We start from the raw sequence: 26,544 nt of genomic DNA, 5'->3' as shown, positions 1-26,544 counted from the left end.
TAGCGAACCTGAGAAATTGATTCCTAAACAAAGGTAGACAAGAGCATGATTATACCCTTGGAAAACTTCTCTGGGGAATCTGACTAGCCCCAAAGAGAAATCCCAAAGATACTCTCATCAGGATTCTCTTAATGAAGTAAATGAAGGATTTCTACAATTAAGCTCTTGGTCTACATGCCCAGCCCTCATAGTCTTTCCAATAAGCTTTTTAATGTCCTCACTCTTAAATATAAGCAGATGGCCAGGATTATTAGACATTTAAGGAAAGTCTTTACAAGAAAGAAAGCAAGAAGGAAAAAATAAATTTAGAAGAGACAAAAATTGCAAGAGAGAAAAACACTTAAAAATAAAAGAAACAAAAAAATCCATCATTAATATCCTCAGAGAGAGAACATGTATCCTCAAAATAACACAAGGAAGCTATTTAAAAAGTAACTACCGTGCTCGCTTCTGCAGCACATATACTAAAAAGTAACTACTATTCAGATAAGCAAAAAGAGCTCTTGGAAATCAAAACCATATAGCAGAAATAAAAATTCAATAGAAAGACTGGAAGATGAAGATCAAATTTGCTCTACTTTAGGAGAAAATTGATAAAAATTAGACAATCTGTCCAGAAGGTAGAATGCCAGAATACTGAGAGTCCCAAAAAGAGAACAGAGACTCAGAAGAAATAATCAAAGAAATTATTTAAAAGTATTCCCCTGAAATCAAGAAATGAAGGCCCACACCAAGACACACCATATGGATTATCAGAACACTGGACACAGAGAAACAATTCCAAAAGTTTTCGGAGAGAAAGAACAAGTTGCATACAAGGATCAAAAATCAGAACAGCATTAGGCTTATCAATTCATCAACACTGTAAGGTAGAAGACAATGAAGAAATGTCTGCAAAATTCAGAAGGAAATTATTTTCAACCTAGAATTCTACACTTAGCCAAACTGATTTAATTTTAAGTCTAGGATAAAGAATTTCAGATATGCAAAATCTCAAAATTTTGAGATTCCAGACATTGTTTTCCAGAAATATAGGAAAGGATTTATTACACCAAGACAAATCAGTAAGTCACTAAAAGAATGATATGGAATCCTAGAAATAGGATCCAGCACAAAAGAGAAACAAAAGGAATCCCCAGGACAATGGCGAAGGGGGAGTCCAAGTTGTAGGGAAGGACTAGAGATGAGTTCATCAAAATAAAGCAGTTCAGAGGATTTGGGAGTGATTTCTTCAATAAGTAAAATTGATAGACTACCTGATATATTTGAACTTATTGAGAAGATATTTGTATAACCAGAGGAGAGTGTGAGGCTATGTTAATGATGAGTATGTAGAAAGTTAAAGAGGGAAAAGTCATTAATTCCAATGAAAATAAAAAGTTGTGCCGGGAAGACTAAACAAACAGGCTTCTGTTTTCTTCAATATGGTTGGTTATCCTCACACTAAAAACAACTAAAAATTCTGGGTAAAGTGTAAATATATTCCTTCTTAAAAGCATGGCAAAGCCAACAAAACAGCAAAGAATTAACAGGCCAAAATCTAAATAAAGTTAGAAACCTGGAGAGGTATATTCGAAACACTTGGGTCTCCTTTGATTGGAGGGCATTTGCCAAATTGAAGAATTGAGCTTTGTTGTTGTGTAGTTTTTTTGTTTGTTTGGTTTGGTTTGGGTGTTTTTTTTTCCAAAGGTAGGAACAGAAGGCCTACTTGACGTGGAGCATCTGAGAGAAGATACCCCTGTAATGAAGCTGCCCCCAGTTCCCATCTCCAGGGAACTGCAAAGAAGGTTGCCTTGATGCCAAACAGAGCAGGGGGATTTGTGACCACAAACAGGTCCTTAAAGAAATTTGCAGTCCAATTTCACAACATTTGGGTGGTTAAAAAAATTCAAGCTATAAATTTAAATTTTAGTGGTTCTAAGGAGGAGAGTATAATGCCCTAGGGCAGAAGCAAACACAAATCCACTCTGAAAAAATTTCCCTTCATCCTAGGAATCAAAGAACTTTTACATATCATTTTCCAAGGAAAGTTAGTAGCTCATAATAAAAAATAACTAAACACAAAAGATAAGACACCATGAATGAGCACCATAAGAAATGACAGCAGAAATTGAGCCCCAAAGACTTCAGATATTGTAATTATCTGACACAGATTACAAAATAATCATGTTTACTATACTTAAAGAAATAAAAGAGAAACTTGAAAATATATCAGAAAACAAACAAAAAAAACTATAAAAATGACCTAACATATTTAAAATAGAGGTCCTAGAAATGAAAAATGGATAAAATAACTTAATAGTTTAAGAAGCAATTATTCTTTGTAGAAGAACTCCAGCTAAAAAGTTTTTAGTTTAAGTGTAGAAGGAATGACATACTGTCATCATTTTACAATCCTAATGAAATCATTGATTTAGGCAATAGTTATCAATGACTGCCAGAAGCATTAGGTAAGAAGCTTACAGGTGAATCAAGCTGACACCATGTGCATACACTATTAAAACTTGACGTCATGAAAAGAGGAACAATCAGACATTACATGCTACTTGATGGGATACAACAGGAAGTATAGGGCATTATCTATGAAAGATTCTTACTCAAAATACAAGACTTTAAATATAACTACCAGTTTATGAGAAATATGAGAAATAGGAGAATATGTTAAATGACACCGTCAGAATGTAATTCTGATGTAATCAGGAATAAAACAGGATCAATGCCCCTGTTTCTTCAATAAATACATTGCAAGAAAAAAAGCAGAGAGGAGAACCATTAAAGATTAAAAGAGATCTAAGAAACACATCAACCAAATGAAATGTGTAGATCTTGTTTGGATCCTGAAACAAACCACCTATCAAAAGACTTTTATGCACGCCATCTATAAAAATATTTTTATGAGTCAATTAGGGAAATCTGAACACTGAATGAATATTTTATGATATTAAGATATCATTATTAATTTTGCTAGATGTAATAATAGTATTATTGTTATAATATATTCAATTTGTTAGATGTAATAATGGTATTGTTATATGTTATGTTAAAAAATAGTCCTTGTCTCTTAGAGATACATATTTATGTGTTTACTAATGAAATGGTATGTCTGGCATTTGCATTAAAATAATTCTGTGGGAGTCTGGGAGAAGGGGTAAGGGTATGGAGGAAACAAAATTGACCATATTTTACAATAGTTTAAGCGGGATGATAAGTATATAAAAATTCATTATATTTTACTTTTGATATTACTTGAAAATTTCCACTTAAATTTTCTTTTGAGAAACTCAAAGAGCAGTTTAGATTTAGCTGAAGATAGAATTAATGAACTAGAAAATAGGTTAAAAGAAATTATCCAGAATGAAATACAGAGCCACAAAGAGAGGAATATGAAAGAGAAAATAAGACATACGGAGAGTAAAGTGAGAAACCTAATTGGAATTCTTGAAGGAGTGAGAGATAATAAAGCAAAGATAATGTTTCATTGTATAAAGATTTTTATAAGTCAATTAGGGAACTAATTGAAAGATACAAATCTACAGAGTCCTGAAGCCCAACAAATTTCAAGCAGAATAGATGAGAAGAAGTCTATACACATAGACATATCACAGAGAAACTGAGTAACATTAAAGAAAAACAGTAGATGTTAAAAGTATCCAGAGTGTGGGTTATATAGGGTATACATTTGTCAAAACACACTGACCTAGAACATATAAGACCAGTATATTTCACTGCCTGTAAATTTTACCACAATTAAAATAAAATTAAATTAAAAGCAGCCATAGAAACAGAATGGAGAATAGGTAAAAACCCTACATGATCTCTGAAAATAAAAAAACAACAGTACTAAAGTCTTCTAGAGTTTAACTATTAAAATGGAATTAAAACACACCAAAACAATAACATATACATTGAGAGGTTTCTAAATAAAGTTAAATTGTTCTAGGTTTCTTGTAATATCTGCAAGGAGAGTGTGCTGATTATCAAACTATGTCTTTCAGCTTCAAATCCACTATTCTATATACTGCTGTGATGCTGGGGCTGGTATTCTGAAAACTGCATTTCATTTTTTAAATTAAATAGATTTTATTTTCTACAGGAGTTTCAGGATCACAGAAAAATCGAGCATAAATTACAGAGAGTTCCCATATAATCCTTGTCTTTTTTCCCTACTATCAACATTCAACACCAGAGTGGTACATTTGTTACAATCGATGAACCTACATTGACACATCGTTATCATCCAAAGTCCACAGTTTCAAGCTGTGACCTTTGACCAAGCTCACTGTCCTAAGCAGGCATATCAAAGCCTTCTAGTTATTCCTTAAACGTAGCCATAAATATTTTTATTAGTAACAACAGAAGCATGAAAACCGAGATAAATATCGAACTTGTGATGGCATCGATTACAAGCAATCCTTTATCATAATGAGACAGGAGGGTAACTTCCTGCTGCCCAGTTAAACAGGTCAGCTGCTGAAGCCTGATAAATTTCACAAGTATATCTATCTTAGAGTACTACCCATGGGCATCAAGGAGCCTTGGGAGACAAACTACAAAGATCCACATAAACAAGGGAATTTCTCTATCACCTTGTCTGTGCAGTAAAGCCCAAGAATGTCCCTAAGGTGACCTTTCCCTAATTTAAATCACACCCAAGGACAGAGATTTACCATGCTAATGAGCCATGTGATGCATAAAGAAGTGTGCAGGTGCCAAGAAACCTCTGCCTTTACATGCCTAAACATAGCTTTTACCCTGCCTAGCTCCCTTTAAATCCCCGTGGAACTACACTCAAGGAGCCATTAGAACCTTTCCTTTCTCGGTGTTGGTTCCTTTGTGCACAAGTTTAATAAACTTTTGACTCTTGCCTGAACTTTCTTGTGGTGATCTCTCTTGATTTCCACCCTGGGAGATTACAAGAACCCAGGAGGGTAACAAGACCACCAGGAGGTATGGCCCCTGGAGCTACTGAATTCGTTGTTCCTTTGTCTTGTCAATCATTAGTACTTGAGTTGTACTATAAAAAAAAAAAAAGTACTGTAACAGGGATCTGGAGCAGAGAGTAATCTGTGCAGAACTGCTGGGTCATCTGTTCCACTCTGACATTACATCCATAAGTAAATTACCTTATGACAAATTCTGTTATATTTTATGAAGTTGCCTGCTTCATTTTTCAGTCTGAAGATACTTTCTTGTTCTAGTGGCTATTACACTTTTGCCCTACAAATTGGGTTCATCTCAGGAATACAAAATGGTCTTAACATTAGAAAATCAATAAATCATTTAATTTCCAATGAAAGTTTGGCTTAATGTTAAGATATTGATTAAGTAAATTAGTTTAAATCAGTTTCCTATTAATCAATAATACTTGAAAAGATGATCAATTGTTAGAAATCAGTGAAATGCAAATTAAATTCCTAATGAATTTATACATCCAATAAATCAATAAAAATTGAAGAGTCTGACAATACCAAGTATTGGCCAGGACATGGAACATTGGGAACTCCTATACACCATATACTGAGTACAACTTTGGAAAACAATTAGCATTGCCAAATAAAGTGGGCATTATACTAAAATAGGATATAGGCTCATCTTCATATCCTCTTTACCAAGCAAGTGTACTCCCAGGTGAAATTCTCTCTAATGAAATTATTATACATTATATTAGAAGGGACTTAAAAGAATGTTGTTCATAGCAGCAGTTTTTGGTAACAGCAGAAAACTGGAAACAATCCAAATATCCACAAAAGGTCATTTGGACGGATAGATGTTGATGAACTATACAAAGGAATACCACACATGCATGTAAGTGGATGCACTGCAGCTACTGACATGGACATGGATGAATCTCATAAACAGAGTACTGAGCAAAAGAAACAAGTCCCAGAAGACTTCTGTATAGGTAATGGTTGTTTTCATACAATATGATGCCATTTGTATAAAGTTCAGAAAAAGGCTAAATTAAATGGGATGCATACATATAGGTGATGAAACTCTAAAGAAAGCAAAGGAATTATCCTCAAAGTCAGAACAGCAGTTACCTCTGCGGTAAAGGGACAGAGAGGGATGTGGTGTGCAGGGGTACAGAGGAGCTTTCAAGGTACCGTCAGTGTTCTTCCATAACATGAGGTGATTAGATAGGTATTTCCTATTATTTCTTCCACATACAGGTATGTTTTACACAGTTTTATGTTTCACATAAAATTTTTAAATGTGATTAAGAACAAATGGTCACAACATTGAAGTATAAGAAGAATCTAAGAGAAATAATTTACCTCCAGAAGATATCAGAATTCTGAATTTGTATACACCTTATACAGTCTCCAAATACATGAAAGAAAAAATAACGAAATGCCAAATTCACAGTGAGAATTTTAACACATGTCTTTCACCAACTGACTGGGCAACTGGACAAAAAATAAGTAAAAATTTGACCAACACAATTTGAATCTTGAACAGCATAATTAGAGAAAAACACATGCTTTCGAGCATACCCAGATCCTTTTTTAAAGTTCACCATAAAGTCTCGACAATCACCAAAGGAATCAGTGACACAATGGCATAAAATTCAAAATCAATAGCAATCATATAAAAACAAAAGAAAGAAAACACATTTGTTAGATATATAATAAGCATAATTCTAAATAAGTTCTGAAGCAAAGTACAAATCATAATGAAAATAGAAACATCATATATCAAAATTTGAGGAATGCAATTAATATGGTCCTCAGAGTGAAGTGGGTAGGTTTACCTACCTGAATGGTTAAGAAGGGAGAAAGTGAGGGGAAGCATCCCATGCAAGCAACTGGAAGAATAGTTGTAACTCCTATTAGGACAAAGGGATGATCTGTCTATTATACGAAGAGCTCTTATAAAATGAGGAGAAAAAGATCAACAATCCATTAGGAAAATGAGGAAAGAATTTGGATGGTTTAAAGAAAAGAGTAACTGAGGAAAGAGACAGACAACTCTCACAGAGTGAGATTACACATCCTTTACTAAGAGAAATGTAAATCGAAATCGAATTTAGAAGTCATTCTTTATCCGATGCCTATCTGATGATTGGCCCAAATCCAAAAGTTTAAAAATATACTGCGTTAACTTGGCTGAGGGAAACCAGCATTCTCATACATTTCTGGAAGGAGAGTGTATTAGTCAGGGTTCTCTGAAGAAACAGAACAAATAGTGTACAAATAAGGAGATTTACTATAAGGAATTAGCTTATGTGATTACGGAGATTTATTATAAGGAATTAGCTTAGGTGATTATGGAGACTAAGTCCCAACATCTGCAGTCAGCAAGGTGGAGACCCAGGAGAGCCAATGATGTAGTTCCAGTCCAAATCTGAAGGCCCGAGCCCATGAGAGCTTATGGTATAAGTTCCAGTTCAAGACTAAAGGGCTGAGAATTGGAAGAGCTGATGGTTTAAGTCCCAGTCAAAAGGAAGGAGACGACTGATGTGCCCATGCAAGCAATTAGAGAGAGATCAAATTCTCTCCTTTTCAGCCTTTTTGTTCTTTTCAGGCCCTCAACAGTTTGGATAATGCCTATCCACACTGGGGAGGGCAATCTGCTTTAGTCTACTGATTCAGACGCTAGTCCCATCCAGAGACACCCTCATAGACACACCCAGAAATGTCATTTAACTATATATCTGGGTAGCCCATGGCCAGTCAAGTTGACACATAAAATTAACCACTACAGAGAATAAATGACCATCACAGGTCAATTTGACAGTACATATCAAAATCACACAAGTCCGCTTCTAGAAACTTAATCTACACATATTCTATAGGTACAAGCTTATTCACTATAACACTTTTGCCTTAAAATATTAAAAACAACCTAAATGCCTATCAACATGGAACTATTTAAATAAATGATGGTAATAGAATAAATGCAGCTATGAAAAAAACGATGAAAAATGGATCAACGACCTAAATAAGAGCTAAAGCTCCTAGAAGAAAACATAGTAAACTTTCATGACTTTGGATTTAGAAATGGATTCTTAGATAGGATATCAACAAAACAGGTAACAAAAGGAAAAATAGATAAACTGGACTTAATTAAAATTTAAAATGCCCATAAAAGGACATGATCAAGGAAGTGAAAAGACAATCAACATAATGGGAAAAAAATTATTGGAAATCATGCATTGGGTAGGGTATTAGTATCTAAAATATTTTAAGAACTCCTACAGCTCAACAATGATGACAAAGAAAATTTTTTAAATGGACAAAAACCTGAATAGACATTTCTTCAAAGAAGATATACAAATGGCCAACATACCCATGAAAAGATGCTCAATATCATTAATCATTAGGGAAATGGAAATGAAAACCATGAGATAGCCACCACTTCATACTTTATTTTTAAAAAATTATATGTTTAACAATACTGTATTATAAACTTCAAGGTTGCTAAGAGACTAGCTTTTAATTGTTCTCACCACAAAAAAGAAATGATAATTATGTAACATGATAGAGGTGTTAGCTAAAACTATGGAGGTAATCATTTGCAATATATAAATGTATCGAACCAACAGGTTGTAAACCTTACACTTACACAGTATGTCAATTATATCTCAATTTAAAAAAATCACACCCTCAAGGATGGAAAGTAAGTGTTGGCAAGAATGTGGAGAAGTTGGAACTCTTGTACATTGCTGGTGGGAATGTAAAATGTTGCAGCCACTAGAGAAAACAGTTTGGCAGTTCCTCAAAAAGTTAAAAATATAATTACTGTAAAACACAGCAATTCTACTCCAAGGATATGTCCGAAGAATTGAAAACAGATATTCAGTAAACACTTGTACTAAAATGTTCATAGTACCATTATTCACAATAGCCAAAAGGTAGAAACAACCCAAATGTCAATCAATAGATGAATGGATAAACAAATTATGGTATATGCATGTAATGGAATATTATCCAGCCATAAAAAGAATGAAACACAGTGATGAACCTAGAAAATATTATACTACATGAAAAAAAACAGACACAGAAGGTCACATATCATATGATTCATTTTATTTGAAATATTCAGAGTAGGTAAATCTATAGAGATAGTGCATTGGTGGTTGAGAGGACAGGGGGAAGGGAGAATAATGACTACTTAATGGGTACAGGGTTTCCTTTTGAGGTGATGAAAATGTTTTGGAACTTGATAGAGGTGGTATTTGCACAACATTGTGAAAATACTAAATACCACTGAATTGCATATTTTTAAATGGCTAGTTTTATAGTCATATGAATTTCGCCTCAGTTAACAATAAAGAATGAAGAAGCTCTTTTATTTTTCTATTAAATTTATTTGGGTGACATTGCTTAATAAAATTATATAGGTTCCAAGTGTACAATTCAATAATACATCATGTGTATCTTACATTGTGTGTTCACCACCCAAAATTAAGCTTCCTCTTGTTACCTTTACCCTTATCTACCTCCCTCCTCCCCCCTTTCCCTGGTAGCCACTGAACTGTTTTCCATAACCATGAGTGTGTCTTCTTCATTTGTTGCTTTCTGTTTTATATCTCACATATGAGTGAAATTACATGGTTCTTGCCTTTTTGTCTGACTTATTTCTCTTAGCATGATAATCTCGAGATCTATCCATGTTGTCACAAATGGCAATATTTTATTTTTCGTATGGCTGAGTAACATTCTATTGTATATATGTACCACATCTCCAGAAAGAGGTCACAGATATATAACTGTATGTGCACTAAACAAACAAACATACAAACAAAAACACCAGCAAGAATACAAAAGAAGATACTAATGAAAATCTGTTGTACATGGATGGGAATGGGCCGAGGAAGGACAGTAGGTTTTAAGAAGATCTTTTCTCTCTGTATAACTTTTAAAACATTTCTACATTTGACCTATATGTAACACCTATTCAGAAAAATCAAATACAGATTTTTTCAGTGCAATAAAGAACTGCAAGAAAAAGAGCAGAATAACATAAAGGAAAAGTAAAAAACTGATAAATAATGAAGATGTTAGTGAAATAGTAAATAGACAATAGAGAGGATAAACAAAACCAAAGATGGTTCTTGAAATGGTAAAATAGATAAACCTCTGATTAGACAGAACAACAAAAAGAAAAAGTAAAAGTCAATATTCAGAATTAAAAAAGGATAGATCTACAAAAATAGATAGTATTTAAAAATAAAACACCATAAATATCTTTATGCTAATACATTTGACAACTTAGACAAGTGAATAATGGCCTATTAAATTATAATTTATTTAAATTTTATGATTTAGTAAACCTAAAAAGTCATATAATCATTAAAAAAAATGAAATTAATAAAAACCATGACCACAATTCTTCAAATCCGGTAGTTTTACAGAATTCTACCAAATCTCTAAAGAACAGATTAATCCCTATCTCGGAAAACTGTTTCAGAAAACAGAAAAAAAGGGAAGCTCTTCAAGGCATTTCATGAAGCTAAAATAATCTGATACCAAAACAAGAATAGTACAAAAAAACAAAATTATATATCAATTTTATGTATGAAAATAGCTGTAGAAATAAATTAAAATATTAGAATACTGAATAGAGCAATTAAAAATACTTTGACCATAGATTATCACAGAAATTAAGATAAAAAACCTTAGAAAATGAGATAATTTAATTCACCATATTTAAAAAATTAAACATTACAGGGAGGGAGAAATGAGGAGTCATTTAGTAATTATAGAGTTTCAATTTTGCAAGATGAAAAAGCTCTGGAGATCTAATGTACAGCAATGAAAATATACATAACACTACTGAACTGTACACTTAAAAATCGTTAAGAAGGTAAAAAATTTTAATTTAATTTAAAATTTTAAATAATTAAAAATTACAAACCTTATGACCATCTCAATAGATACAGAAAAATCTCTCCAACTTCCTCTTCTGCTGCATTTTTTCTGCTCCAAGTTGGAGAAAATTCTTTGCTTTTAAGAGCTCATATGATTAGAATGGGCCCACCCAGAAAATCCACAATATATAATCTCTCTATTTTAAAGTCTGTAACTTAATTCTATCTGCAAAGTCCCTTTTGCCATGTAACATAACATATTCTCAGGTTCTGGGGATTACGGTGTGGATATATTTGAGGGACATTTATTCTGTCTACCAGACCCTCGTTCCTATTTTTGTACATAAGGCTTAATACTATGTAAATATTTTGCATAAAAATAAAACTAAATAACACCTCCCCCGACCTGCAAGAAATTGACCTCCAAATTTAAAAAAACAAAATTAAACAAATTAGTCTCATTATCCATTTGGTGGCATAACTACACACAGGAAACGACTCCAAGTGTCTTTAAAACAATAATTTGTACAATTTGTAGTGGAATAGATATATTCTAAGGATTGTGAGCAAAATCTTAAATGGTTTTCAATAACCATAGTATTAGAAGTAGTATTGTACTTTTATCCTGAGACTTTTGTGTGTGTATTATGTAGTAAGAGACATGAGTAATTATGCTGGCATTGCTGAAATAATTAGAAAACCTCATGTGTTTGGAAATTTCGAAGTTTCTAAATAATTAATGGGTCAAAGTAGAAATCATTATGTAAATCAGAAAATATTTTAACTGAATAACAAAAATATTGCCTAATAATACCTGTGTAATAAAAGTAAAATAGTATGCAGAAAGACAGTCATAGCTTTAACTATGTATATTAATAAATAAAAAATGTTGAAAATAAATATACCTAACATCCATCTCAAGAAGTGTGAAAAAGGACAGCAAAAAGAAAAAGAAAGCAAAAAAAAAAAGATAAAGATAAAGATAAGAGTAGAGTGAAGTATAAAATAAACATTCACTAGAGAGGATCAATAAGTCAAAAGTTAATTAAATCCAAGTTATAATAAAAATAGAGACATCGGTGCTGAAAAATGGGACATGGCTAAAGATCCTGCCAACATTTAAAAGATGTTTTGGAAAAAAAAAAGGATATCTACACAGAAATGAAAAAAAAGATATTTTGAAACTCATCAAGTCATATACATTAAAAATATAAAGCTTTTAAAAATATCCATTATACTTCAATGAAGTATTTTTTAAAGATATGTAAACAACTTTAGGAAATAAATTTTAATGTGCATATGAAATGAACAAATTCTTAGGAAACTATCAAAATTAACTCAAGATATTTTTAAAAATTTAATAATCCTATAACCATTAAAAGGTTTGAATCTATAATCAAAATTCTTTCCAACAGTAAATGTACAGTCTCAGTGTAATAAATTGAAAAACATGGGCACAATATTTTGTAGTTAGTTCTATCAAGAGGCAAAGTTTACATCTCTACTCCTTCAGTCTGGGCTGGCCCTGTGACTTGCTTTAATGCCTGCTGGACTATAAGGTAAGAGTGTATTTAGTTTTGTAAGAAACTGCCAAACTGTCTTTCAAAGCAGCTGTACCATTTTGCATTCTCACCAGCAGTGAATGAGAGTTCCTGTTGTTCTACATCCTTGCTGGCATTTGGTGTTTTCAGTGTTCTGGATCTGGGCCATTCTCATAGGGGTGTAGTGGTATCTTCTTGTTTGCAATTCCCTAATGATATAGGATGTGAAGCATCTTTTCATATGCTTATTTGCCATCTGTATATCATCAAGTCTTTTCTCTAATTTTTAATTGGGCTGTTTGTTTTCTTATTGTTGAATTTTAAGAGTTATTTGTATATTTTGGATAATAGTCCGTTATCAGATATGTTTTTTGCAAATTTCTCTCCCAATCTGTTGTTTGTCTTCTCATTCCCTTGAATAACTAAATATTTTTAAGATGAGAGTTCTTGACCTATAGATTAAATGCAATCCACATTGAAATCCTAGCAGGATTTTTTTTTTGTAGAAATTGATAAGCTTATCCTAAAATTTATATGGAAATGCAAAGGGCTCATAATAGCCAAAATAACTTTGAAAAGAAAGAAGAAAGTCAGAAGACTCGCCCATGTCATTTCAAAACTTAGTATAAAGTCTCAATAATCAAAAGAGTATGGTACTGAAGTAAAGCTAGGTATATAAATCAAAGGAAACAGGTTTTAAAGTTCAGAAATAAATCCTTACATTTATAGTCTATTGATTTTTGACAAAGTTGACAAGGCAATTCAATGAGATAAAGAATAGTCTTATCAACAAATGGTGCTGGGACAATTGGATATCCATAAGCAAAAAGATTTAGACCTCTGCCATATTAAAAAATAACTCAAAATAAGTTACAGACCTAAGTGTAAAATCTAAAACTATAAAACTTCTAGGATAAAAGCATAGAAAAAAATTTTATGGCCTTAGGATAGGCAAAGAATTCTTAGATATGACACCAAAGCATGATCCCTAAAATAAAAAATTAGTACATTAGACTATATAAAACTTTTGCATTTAAAAAGTCATCATTAAAAAAATGAAAAGACTGGGAGAGGCTATTGACTTGCAACACAGAGCCAATAAAAACTCTTCCAACTCAATAAGAAGATGAGAACTCAATTTTTAAATGGGCAAAAGATTTAACTAGATAGTTCACCAAAGAAGATAAACAAATAACAAGCACATAAAATGATGCTCAGCATCACGAGATATTAGGAAAATGCAAATTCAAACCACAGTGAGCTACTGCTACATACCCACTAGAATGGTTATAATGAAAAAGACACAGTATCTAGTGATGGCAACAAAATACAGAAATTGGAACCCTCAAACCTCTGGTGAGAATGTAAAATGGTACAACTGCTTTTGAAAGTGTCAACTCCTTTAAAAATTAAACACAACCTTACCATACAAACCTGCAATTCCTTTCTTAAGTATCTAGCCAGTAGAAATGAAAACGATACGACTACACAAAGACTTGAAAATGAATGTTTGTAGCATCATTGTTCATAATAACCAGAAACTAGAAACAATTCAAGGATTCATCAATTGATGAATGTATAAACATCGTGGTATATCTATACAATGGAGTATTATTTAGCACTAAAAAGGAAAGAGCTAGTGATACATCCTACAATGTCGGTGAATCTCAAAAACATGTGAAATGAAAGAAGTCAGATGCAAAAGACTAGGTATTTTATTATTCTATTTACATGAAATGCCAGGAAAAGAATATAGTGAGAAAGAAAGCAAATCAAGGTGTGCCTGGCTAGGGGTGGGAGTGGGGATTGACTGAAAATGGGCATGAGGGAACTTTTGGGTGTAATGGAAATGATCTAAAATTGTATTTTTGTGATGGTTGCACAGCTATAAATTAAACAAAGATCATAAACTTGTACACATATCATGATTAATTTTATGGCATGTAAATTATATCTCAATATAACTGTTTAACATTTTTGCCTATTTAAAAGTGAAATAAAAGGAGAGTGCTAAGACTAGATCTTAGGCAAGTCTATATTGTCTAAGGAGTCACATTTGGAATCTTAAACCATAGAGAGATGTAAAGAAGTGATTAGGATAAAAGTCAAGATAATAGTCACTTCTAGGGGAGAGCAAGGGTGGAGACTAGAACAAAGCACATGGATGGAATTTTGTGGAATGGCAGGTAGAGTTCTATTTCTTTGCTTGAAGTGTGTTTACAGACTTTTGCCTTGGAATAGCTCATGAAACTATACATTTGTTTTGTGAAATTTTTTTGTATTTATATTTTATTTCATAACAAATGAAAGGAAACTTTAAAGAGGCTACTAAACACAAAATCAGTATATAAAACCAATCACATTTCTATATACCAGCAAAAAACTATAAAATTAAAAGTCTAAAAATATGTTATTTATAAAGGCATAAAAAATAAAGTACCTAGTAAATCTAACAAAATTGTGAAAGATCTCTGGAGAGAAAACTTAAAAAACTTTATTTGCAGCCATTAACATGACCTACATAGAAGCAAAGAGATAGAATTCATTCTTTCTTTGACTTTTGAGTTACTAAGAACTATTTATTTAATCTCTAAAGATATGGTGTTTTATGAGGCTCTTGTTATTGATTTATAACAATTGCATTAGTTAGAGAACTTGGCTTTCTATGATACTAATCATTTGCCCATGTCCATGGATTGAAAATATATTTGTTCTCCTCAAATAGATCTGTAGATTAAAATGAAATCCCAGTCAAATTCCAAATTATTTTATGAGCTCTAAACCAAAAGCATTACACATAAAAAAAAGTTAAGTTTTTCTATATTAAAATTGAGAATTTTGGTTCATCAAAAGCTACCATAGAGTAAAAGCATAAGTCTTTTTTACTTTTAGAGTAAAAACTTGAGAGAAGACATTTGTAAGATATGAACTTCAAAGGACAAGTATCTGTAATATATAATGAACTCCCGTTAATCAAGTTGAAAAGATAGATAACTCAATAGAAAATTGGATGAAAGATTTCAATATGCATTTCATGAAGTGAGGGAATACAAATAAACCATAAATTTATGAAAAGATGCTTAACCTCATAAGTAAGGAGTAAACTGAAAATTAAAATTGAAATGAGATACCATTAGTCAGCAAACATATCAGCACAAGTGAAATGGGCTTACTATACAAAGTGCAGGAAGGGTGAGAAATAGTTGGAATTTTGATATATTGCTGATGAGAATGTAAACTGGTACCACCACTTTGGAAAGCAGTCTGGCATTACCAAATAAAGTTGAAAATGTCTTAACCTATGACCCAGCAATTCCACTCGGTCTACATACCATAAAAAACTCTTGCACTTGTAAATCAGATACATGTACAATAATATTCACAGGAGTATAGTTCAAAAGAGCCAAAAACTTGAAACAACCCAATTCCCACCAGCAGTAGAATGTGAACAGGGGATGTGATCAAGAAGAATATATATTGTAAACTGTAAGAAAAAGAAAGGAAATAACTAACACTATGGATAGTAGTTGATCAGGGGCAGGAAAAGGATGTAATAGGGAGGTTTCTTAAAGGGCTTTAAAGTAATGGTTCTCAAATTTTTGGTCTCTATACTCTCTTACACTCTTAAAACTGAGTGCTCCAAAGGGCTTTAGTTTATATGGGCTATATTTATTAATATTTACTGTGTTAGGCATTGAAACAGAATTTTTTAAAATATATATTTGTTACTTTAAGTAACAATAATCTACTACTTTCAACATTTTAACAAGTATGTTTTCCAAAAAAAAATTGATGAGAAGACTAGTGTTGTTTTATACTTTTGCAAATCTCTGTAGTATGTGACAGTAACAGAAAATAGCTGGACTCATATCTGCTTCTTCATTCAATCTGTGGTGATAGGTTGTTTTGGTTGAATTACATGAATAAATCTACCAATGTGAGCTGGAAAGGGGAGGAGTATCTTAATAGCCATTTCATACAATTATAAATATTCTTCTTTGATCTTATACAACAACTCGACAAGTAGTAGTTTCTTAAAGGTTAGTTGCAACGTGGAATCTGAAACCATATCAAACTTTCTCTATTCTGTTATATTAAAATCTATCTTACACTTTGGATCTTTTACCCACATTTAATTTTGTAACATCATGAATTGGTCATTTGGAAAACACTGCTTCTGAGTTCTACAGATATTCCAAATGTTGATACATTTAATTTCAGAACATCAAAAAAATCTCATTTCATTAATATCACCACCAATCTCATCAGAAAAGTCTTTCACTAAAGATTATCAGGAAACTATCAAGCTCAGGTGACAGGTACTAGTTTTCCAAAATTCTACTTTCGGCTTGAAAACTACAATTTTGTCACTGGTGGTAAATACTATTGAGGTGTTCCCTAAGTGACAGGCTCACTTTGTTCATTTTTTAAAAATATCTGCCAAATACCCAAATCTTCATAAACACAGTGCCTCATGCTTTGAAGTAAAAATGGAGTTCCATAAAAAAAAAAAAAAAAAGACTAGTTTGGCTTTCACCTAAATAATGCAAATGCTTTTCTTCCAAGCAACCATAGTTTGGTAGGCAGTGAAGTGCTTTATTCATACTTCTCATTTGATTACACAGAATGTTTAAAACATATCGAGGGTTGAGACTTAACAAAATTAAGCTTTTACTGCTTCATCAAGGACATTCTTAAGTGTAACTGGCATTATTTACTGCAGCATCTGGAAGTGAAGAAAACAATAACTAGTATAGTTGGTGCTACCACCTTGATTAGCGTTAAGGGACCAGCAGTTTTACCCACCTCTGTTTTTCCATATCAGTGCATATGTCAACCCAGCAAAAAGGCAAATAACATCTTAGTATTATTATGAAAACAGCTCTGACCTCACGGACCCCCAGAAAGGGCCTTGGGAACTCTCTGAGTGACACAGACCACACTTTGAGAACAGTTGCTTTAAAGGAACAAGTAACGTAATGTTTTATTTCTTAAACTAAATGTTATATACACAGGCGTTAATTTTGTAATTCTTTAAACTATAGTTTGTGTGTACTTCTTTATATATATTTCTTTGTAATAAAAAAGAAAATGGCTAAAGTTCCAAGAAAATGTCATTAGTAAAATATAACACTAGCACAAAAAAGTGACAATGTCCAGAAATAACAGAATAATAACTAACACTCCTTGTGCCAGGCACTCATCGAAGCATTATAATTATAGTACATCCATATGATAGAATATTAGGCAGCCTCAAAAAAGATGTAGTACTTGGAAGGAATATAAATTGGTTTAACCTTTCAGGAAGACAATTGGCACTAATTATCCGAATTTAATCTGTACATAATCCTTTCATTTAAAAATTCCATTGCTAGAAATTTGTCCTATGGATATTGTGATAAATGATAAATTTATAAATATAGAGTGACAAGATACATAAATTCAGGGTAATGTGATATATTCTATCATCCTGAATTATTGGCTGTAATGTATTAGATAGAGGAAAAAGGAGCAATTTGTATGTAAGCATGTTAACTTAAACTTTAAATATATTCACAAGTCCACTAAGCCACCGAACTCAACGATAAGCCAAGCTAGTGATAATGGAGAAAATAAAATGGAATAAGCATTGCTAGGAGAATTACTGAAAATAGAATCAGCAGACTATTAGGGAAGTGGGGCCTATGCTCATCTTGTGCCTCAGTTCTCAGAGCTGCTATTAAGTTGCTAAAACGGTTGCTAAACACAAGGCCAAGCCATAAACATCCTGGAGCCACCAACATCCTGGAACAACTGCTACTGGATACATATGGATTATATGTCCTTCCTTGTACCTTATGCCTTCTTAATTTGCATATCAGAACTAACCAATCCCAGTTAACCTAGCCAGCAATCCTTCATCTGCATGAAAGAATTTCATTTTTGCGTAGGGTTTTTTTGTTTGTTTTTTGTTTTGCCTTTATAAACCCAGGCTTCCTTATTCTCTCCAGAACGCAGTTTGAGTTGCTACCTGAATCTGCCTCTCAGATTGCAATCCTTTGCTCAAATAAATGCCTTTTGTTCTTTATTACTGCTTGAGTCTCTTCTTTGGTTAATACTAGCATGACTTATTCCAGCCTGCCACCAAACACTGGAAAACAAAGCATTAGTCTCCATGAGTCTCCCCGGAGTGTACTGGACCATTTCATGTATGCCACATGTTACTCCCTTGCAATGCTTAGAGTAAAGAACACCCATGAGCAAAGGATTGCTTTGATGCATCAGCTGGGAGCAAACAGTAGCTAAAGAACAACAAAGGCTGACCAAATCCTGGGAATAAGGAAGCACAGAGCTTTTGTTAGTTCTCATTGCTGCTTAATTGATCAGTTCCTGGATTGTTGATTGCCTCCTTGAATGAGAATAAATGTGTATGGCAAGCAACAAGTGGTTCACAATTTTCTTGGTTGCCTCTTCAGATTAACACTTTTGAACTGGCATTTTGCTGTAACCCAAGCCAAAAATCTAAATTAAAGAGCACTCTCACATATAATAAGTGGCATTTGGTTTAAACAGAACAGATGTATTCACAAAAGTTCACCAAGTATGTTTATTACAGCAATGTATGTAAAGAAAAGAATGTTAATCGGGACTGTTTAAATAATTTATGACATGTCCATATAATGTAATAAATAATACGTAGTAAAAATTTTTAAATGAGACAAATTGTTAAATGGTCTTATAAAAAGACCTCCAAGATGTGTCACATGAAAAAAGCAGTATGTGGTTCAGTGAATACAGTATAATCTCTTTTCTGTTAAAAAAATGTTTATAAGTAGACAAATTGTATAAGGTCACTTCCCATCAAAAGGATTGACTTCAAGAGAAAATCTCCTCTTCACTCAGAACAGATAAAATGATAGATAATATGTTCTAAATACATATTAAAAAGAAGACAACCCATGATAAACAAAAACAAAATAAGCATCTCCTTGAACCGGAAATAGAAATATGATGTCTAGGGGCTGAAACCACAGAGGCAAGAAGTAACAGGTGCCGATTGTTTTGCTGTATGATGTTGTGACCCTGGCTCTGTCCACTGAGAGCTGTTTGTCTGGAGGGACAGCAAGGAACAGAGGGAACAGAGGTAGACTAGCCAGCCCTCTAGTCTACCATGCTGATTTGGACTACACCTGCAGCTGGCTAGACAGGATCAATAACATCATCCCTAGATCAGATCCCTGTGTGTTCAATGTAAATTCTGGACTGAGAAGACAGTCACAAAACCATTCAGTATGGAGGGATGTAGGGGGAAGAGAGGGAAACCTACAACAGCAAAATGGACTGGCATATTAGCACCCATTACAAACCTTTCCTAATATATCTGCTCTGGGCAAAAACTGAGGTGCTAAAAACTACATTTCCCCAAATCCCCTGAGCCAGTGTTCCTCTGTCCATCAAACGCACTCTTGAGAAACCTGAATTGAGGTAGGCCTTAAATTGGGGGAGGAGGGATGACCCCCAGTGGAAGGTATCAGGATGTGAATTGTGGGATGCAAACTGTGGTAGAAGCAGAGGAGTTCTGCAGTTAATAGCTCCTGTTTTCCAAAGCTTGTTAACAGTTATTACCTGTTTGGCTGATACCAACACATATGTGATACCCACACACAGCTGGGAGCTGTTCTTAAAAGTTCTACCTAAGGCACTGTTTTCAGTTGAGTTTCTATTGGCATCTAGGGAAAGGCAAGTCTGTTGCATAGGCTGTTCTATTCATTGTAGGACATTTAGTTTAGCTGACACCAGCCCACCAATAGCCAGAAGCTTCGCCAGTCATTGTGACCACAAAAAATGCCCCATGTACTCCCAAAAGCCTATGGAAGGCACTATTTACCACCCATGCAAAAACCGACCCCCAAAACACGTTGTAAAACACCTAATACCCAGCAATAAACCCCTAGAACGGTTTCTGTCACCTACAAAGAACGCACACACGAGAAAGAACCTCACGAAAGACAAACTGGCCAACTAAGATGTCAAAGCTCATGATGAAAATTAACACCAACCAACGCCTACAATCTCAACGAGAGGGAGGGCAGAGAATGGGATTGGGGCAGACGGTTCACATGCCCGGGTTCGAAGGCAAAGGGCTGCGGGGGAGGGGAAGGGAGAAGGACCTTCCCGCGGCGCCGGCTTCGCGCCCCCGCAATGTCCTCAGCTCCCACCAGAAGGCGCCCGCATTCCCTACGCGTAGCAGGAGCCTCCGCCGCATCGAGCCTGGTGGCCGCGCTGCGATCTGAAGAGCCGGGCAGCGGCCTGAGCCCTCCGGGGCAAGTGGGACAGGGTTCTGGGAAGACCTCGGCTTTGTTCCTGGGGCTGGTTCTCAACTCCGTGAGGCGGTTTCTCACTCCGTCCCCCACCCTAGCAGGAAACGCCCCAAACGACCCCAGCGCCGTAATCGACAAAGCCCAGAGAGTCCAAAGGCAGGAGGGGTCGTGAGCTCTCGGGAAACAGAAGGATACCCTGGCAGGAAACGCCCCAAACGACCCCAGCGCCGTAATCGACAAAGCCCAGAGAGTCCGAAGGCAGGAGGGGTCGGGCGCGCTCGGCAAAGAGGAGGATCCCCACGCTCTCAGGATCACGCCCGGCTCCCCCATCACGCCGCCTCCAGCTCCATGAAGACCCCCAGGCCGGGGCTGAGAGTCTGGCGTAGTCCGGACCGAAATCTTGCGGCGGCCTTAGCGCGTTAGACAGGTCAGTGCCCAGGCCGGGTGAGGGCCGAGCTGAAGGCGGGAGGAGGAACGCTCGCCATTCCACCCTGTCCCCTGCACAGTTGCCCGAGGCTGCTCACCAAGTCACCTCCACCGGGGGCACCCAATAACGCGGGCGTGATTCTGCATTTTTCATGACAGGCAAGGTGTGGAGCCGCCTTCTGCAGCCCACCCGGGGCCAAGCGATGCTCGGACCGAGGGGTGGGGGCACGCGCGAGCCAGGGGGGACGGCGGGCTTGAGGATGTCTGCTGCTGTAATAACGCGGTGCTCTTCTACTTATGCTTGGCCGCATTGAAACCGCCGCATCCAAAGGTCTCTCGCATCAAGATCCTGGGCCTCCGGTGTGAGAGGAGACCGAGATGTGGGAGAGGGCGAGAAGAAAGGAGGCCGGGAGACTCAAGGCCTGGGGAGTGAGGGGAGTGGAAGGAGGTGAGGGATGGTGGTGGGGCGAACGATTCGCTGTACAAATCCTAGCAAGCAAGATATGGACAGCGCCTGGGGAGCCGGGGAGCGGGGGCTATCCAGGGTCCGCCCACGCCTTCCCTCCCCACCTTTCTTATCCTCCCATCCCTTTCACCCACCCAGGATGCGGCTGGGCCGCCGGGCCCTCTGTGTGCTGATCCTGCTGCTCGCCTGCGCCTCGCTGGGGCTTCTGTACGCGAGGACCCGGGACGCGCCGGGCCTCCGGGCACCTCCTGCGCTGTGGGCGCCCCTGCAGGGCCCCCACAGGCCAGAGCTGCTAGACCTCGTCCCAGAGCCCCGCTACGCCCACATCCCAGTCAAGATCAAGGAGCAAGTGGTGGAGTGAGTTCCACGAGTGGTGGCGGCAGCGCATCACTCAGTGGGGAGGTGGTGTGGGGAGCTTTTGTTTCCTCTACTGCAAAGCTCTGATGCCTGGGTTTTCCCCCAACTGATTGGTGGGGATGGGCGGTGAAGTGGGAGGTGGAGAAGGCAACTGAGTCTTGGACTAGGGGAAAATCTGTCCTCCCTGAACCTTGATCTGGTGATGGGGGAAGGGGATGGCCATGAAAGACTTTCTGATGTCTTGATGATGTCCACGTGAAAGGAGAGTCCAAGTGAGGTACTGAATGGTGGGTACACAACTCTGAAATCGTAGCAGTTGGCCATATTTTACCTCTGTGAAATCCAGATTTAGGGGATAAGCTATCCCATTCATGGTGCCTCCTTCTGAAGACTATTTGAAGAGCAGTGTTTAAGGGGACAGCTATTATATGGGCAAGGTTGAAGGGCCAAGGTGTGGGGCTTTGTGTAAATATTTTGTGGGATAATAGAGTTGTATGGCTGGGTTCTAATGACCCTTCCTCCCTGCTCCAGGCTGCTGTCTGGGAACAACTGCAGTTGTGAGTCCAGTGGGGGGAGCCTTCACCTCCCCTTCCAGAGGCAGGTCCAAGCCATTGACTTCACTAAGGCCTTTGAGCCTGAGGAGCTGAAAGCTGCCTCTGCCTCTAGGGAGCAGGAGTTCCAGGCCTTCCTTTCAAGGTACCAGCATGAAAGGAGGGCATGACTCTGCAGATGGAGAGCAGTGGGAGGCCTGGAGGGTAGGCGTGACAGGAGGGAGAGCATCTCTCCCACAGACTCTTCCTCTGTTCTCTCCCTCCTCCACTGCCAGAAGCCAGTCTGCTGCTGACCAGCTGCTTATTGCCCCTGCCAACTCCCCCCTACAATATCCTCTGCAGGGTGTGGAGGTACAGCCCCTCAGGAGCATCTTGGTGCCAGGTGGGGAGAATTGTCCCAGGGTATGACCTAAGCCACTGTGGGCATGGCACGGCTCAAGGTTGGGTGGAGAAGAATGAGGGAAAAGTGGACTGGGAGGCGGGGGACTTCTGATGAAAAGGGGACTTAAAGTCAGAAAGGGACTCATCAGGTAGGCGATAGGGACAGAAGGGACTATTGGGTTGTTAGGAATTGCAGAAGACTGTAACTGAGATTTGGGGGAAAGAATCTATTCTTTGCAGACTGACAAAAGGGTAGGTGGGTTGGTAGGGCAGGCCATAGGAGAGCTACTGCTTTGTTAGGAAGGAGTTAAAAATCAGTTACTCTAGGCTATGTCCTACAATGTGCCCAGCTGCTTCAGTAAGAGGAATGGGTGAGAAGTTCTGTGTTACGTGTGATGAAAAAGGGAAGAGAACGTGAGGAAGAATTTAAGGCTGTCTGTGATTCTAATCCCACTCCTCCCTTTCAGGGCTGAGTCTGCATCCTGCTTCTGGTCAGGAGGTATACCAGGTGAGAAGAAACAAGGAGGCCAGGTGGGCATCAAGGTTGCTGGGAGGGAAACAGGGCTGTCAAAAGAGGGATGGAGGAATCAGGGAGGCAAGAGGTAGGTCTGGGGGCTAACTCTGCACTCTCCAATCCCATCTCCCAGGTGAACCTGACGGCCTCCTTGGGCACCTGGGATGTTGCAGGGGAAGTGACTGGAGTGACTCTCACAGGAGAGGGGCAGCCAGATCTCACCCTCACCAGCCCAGGGCTGGACCAACTCAATCGGCAGCTGCAACTGGTCACTTATAGCAGCAGGAGTTACCAGGCAAACACAGCAGACACAGGTGCGAGGCCTGAGTGGACACAGGGGCAGGCTGGATGAACAGAGAGAACCCAGAAAGGCTGGAGCTGGCAAATGGCAAAGGGTGTGGGAGATACTCGGCAACGGCCAGAGCTGCCCAGCTACACAATGGGCATTTCAGCTAGGCCAGCAGGACCAGGGAGGGAGAAAAGGGGCCTTTGTTCATCTGGGGCCAGAGCAGGCCAGAGGGAAACCCGAACCGTGGGTGTGTCCCCTCTTCAGGCCAACCATGGGGGCCCCAAGAAGTGACCTGCCCCTGGAGCCAGAAGACTCAAGCTCTATTCCTAGTCCACCAAAGCAAAGGGCTTTATCTTCCAAATCTCCCATTTCTCTTTAGCAAAAGTGGCATAACAGCCCACCTGTTTCTCTCCAAGCCTTGCTACACCAAACCTGCTCCTACTTTATGTCTTTGCACTTGCTGTTCCCTCTACCTAGAATGCTCTTCCCCCAGATTTTTGCATGGCTGGCTCTTTCTTTCTTATCATTTGGATCTCAGCTCAAATGTTTCCTCTTCACTCTCCCATTACTTGTCTTATTTTCTATTCACTATTTACCAGTATCTGAACTTCCTTACTTAGTTAACCTAGAACCAGACTGACTAGGTTCCTATCCCAACTTTGTTGTTAAATAGTTGTATAAATGTAACAAGTTACTCAATTTCTCTGTTCTTTCTTTTTCTGTAGTAAGAATCTACTTAATAGAGCTATTATGAGGATTAAATGAGTTCATATATTTAAGGTAAATTAAAAATTACCTGGCACATAGTAAATGCTCAATAAATGTTAGCCTTTATTTAATCTTTTTCTTGTCTTTCTCCAACCCACTGGAATATTAGTTCCATGGGAGTAAGAACATTGCGTTCTTGTCCACCAAGGCCTAGAAAGATGATACTCAGAGTAAGCACTTAAATATTGATTTACTGAAAAGAGAATGTTGTCACAGCCTTAATGACCACATCTTTTTCCCTTTTTTCCCAGTACGATTCTCTACTGAGGGATATGAAGCCGCCTTCACCATTCGTATAAGACATCCCCCCAACCCTCGGCTATACCCACCTGGGTCTCTACCCCAGGGAGGTGAGGTTGGTGCATGCAGGGAAGTAGATGCAGCCCGGTGGGGAGCAAGTTGGGAAAGGGCTGCCCTGGGAGATGTCTTCCTGTGCCTCACTCCCCCTTCTCCTTGTATGCCCCTAACCCTGCCCCTCGCTCCTAGCCCAGTACAACGTCAGCGCTCTGGTCACCATTGCCACTAAGACCTTTCTTCGTTACAATCGGCTGCGTGCACTCATCGCCAGCATCCGCCGCTTCTACCCGACCGTCACTGTGGTCATCGCCGACGACAGCGACAAGCCAGAGATCATTAGCGGTCCCCACATCGAGCACTATCTCATGCCTTTTGGCAAGGTGCGCAGAGAGAGCGAGGCTGAACTGCACGGGACCCCGAGGGCGCCGGGAGAGGGCACGCGCTCAGTCTGCAGTCTCCAGAGTAGTGATTCCAGGATTAACTGCCTCAAAATCTCTGGTGTGCCTGTTAAGCATGAGGCTTCCTGGAATGTAAACTCTGTGGGAGCAGGAATCGCGCCTATCTTATTCGAGCCGCATTCTTAGAATGGTGCTTAGCACCGAGCGGGTGCGCGATAAGTAGTTGAATGAAAGCCCGCAGGAATTAAATGCATTCCCAGACTCTCCCCAAGAAAATGACTCGGTATCTCTGACGGTTGGAAACTACATTTTTTATCTAGTTCCACACCATTCATAAGCATTTTAAAGTTCGGAGAGGGTCACAGGCTGTTGAGAAGGGTCAGGAGTAAGGAGGAAAGAGAGAGGAAGGGGTAGGTCCTACCTCTACAGCTTCAACCACATATACTCTTCTTCAGGGCTGGTTCGCAGGCCGGAACCTGGCGGTTTCCCAGGTAACCACCAAGTACGTGCTATGGGTGGACGACGACTTCATCTTCACGGCGCGGACGAGGCTGGAGAGGCTTGTGGACGTGCTGGAGCGGACGCCGCTGGACCTGGTAGGGGAGGAGTCGCAGGACAAAGAGGGCCTCCAGGAGGTTAAGACCACAGTCAGGGAGACCCAGCCGACAGCAGTCGGCCTTGGGACAAGAGAGGGTGAAGAAGCGGAGTCTGGGGGACTATCTGGGTCCTGCGGGGTTGGAGTGGAAAAGGACAGGGCAGGGGAACGGCCCCCGGGGCAGAGGTAGCAGAGACCTACCCCGCTTCCAGTTCCCGCTCCTCCTGGAACCTTCCTCCCACTCTCGACAGGTGGGGGGAGCGGTGCGCGAGATCTCGGGCTTCGCCACTACCTACCGGCAGCTGCTGAGTTTGGAGCCTGGCGCGCCAGGCCGCGGGAACTGCCTCCGGCAAAGGCGCGGCTTCCACCACGAGCTCCTCGGCTTTCCAGGCTGCGTGGTCACAGACGGCGTGGTTAACTTCTTCCTGGCGCGCACCGATAAGGTGCGCGAGGTGGGCTTCGATCCGCGCCTCAGCCGCGTGGCGCATCTAGGTGAGTGGCCCTCCCTCCCGCAGGGCCTCAGGGTCCCCGCAGGGTGCTGGGCGATGCTCCCCGCGGCAAGGCGCCAAAGGCCCCGGGTACTCCTTCCGGCCACACCCCTGCAGAGTCCACGAATGCCGCCCCGGGGCCTTAGAGCAGTTCTACGACTTACCAGGACAGTACTACGACTTACTTGCGCCCGGGCAAGAGCCAGAGCTCCCAACTCCCAGCACGCACACCATTTAAACCTTCATCCGCTGGGCCACCATGAGCTTCCCCACCACTACCCCACTCCCAGTCACTTCCCTTGGTTCAAACTAACTCTGAGCAGCTCATTCAGCATTTATTAAACCTGTAGGTGGGTGGGT

At 38.7% G+C, this 26,544-nt stretch overlaps 1 protein-coding gene across 1 annotated transcript in view; it reads left to right on the top strand.

Annotated features, from left to right (window-relative positions):
* Positions 1–20,511: 20,511 nt before the first annotated feature.
* Positions 20,512–26,544, top strand: part of B4GALNT1 (beta-1,4-N-acetyl-galactosaminyltransferase 1) — a 6,896-nt gene continuing 863 nt past the window's right edge. The window contains exons 1-10 of the mRNA XM_025044680.1: positions 20,512–21,081; positions 21,685–21,903; positions 22,435–22,599; positions 22,730–22,836; positions 23,303–23,343; positions 23,483–23,663; positions 24,658–24,756; positions 24,893–25,083; positions 25,557–25,697; positions 25,948–26,188. Of these exons, the coding sequence (XP_024900448.1) occupies positions 21,686–21,903; positions 22,435–22,599; positions 22,730–22,836; positions 23,303–23,343; positions 23,483–23,663; positions 24,658–24,756; positions 24,893–25,083; positions 25,557–25,697; positions 25,948–26,188 (1,384 nt within the window). The 5' untranslated portion in view covers positions 20,512–21,081; position 21,685. The remainder of the gene's footprint in view (positions 21,082–21,684; positions 21,904–22,434; positions 22,600–22,729; positions 22,837–23,302; positions 23,344–23,482; positions 23,664–24,657; positions 24,757–24,892; positions 25,084–25,556; positions 25,698–25,947; positions 26,189–26,544) is intronic.

Source organism: Pteropus alecto, unplaced genomic scaffold, assembly GCF_000325575.1.
Source record: "Pteropus alecto unplaced genomic scaffold, ASM32557v1 scaffold433, whole genome shotgun sequence".
Classification (NCBI taxonomy): Eukaryota; Metazoa; Chordata; class Mammalia; order Chiroptera; family Pteropodidae; genus Pteropus; species Pteropus alecto.
The sequence above is the reverse complement of the archived record's forward strand: the minus strand, read 5'-3'. Positions and strand labels throughout refer to the sequence as shown.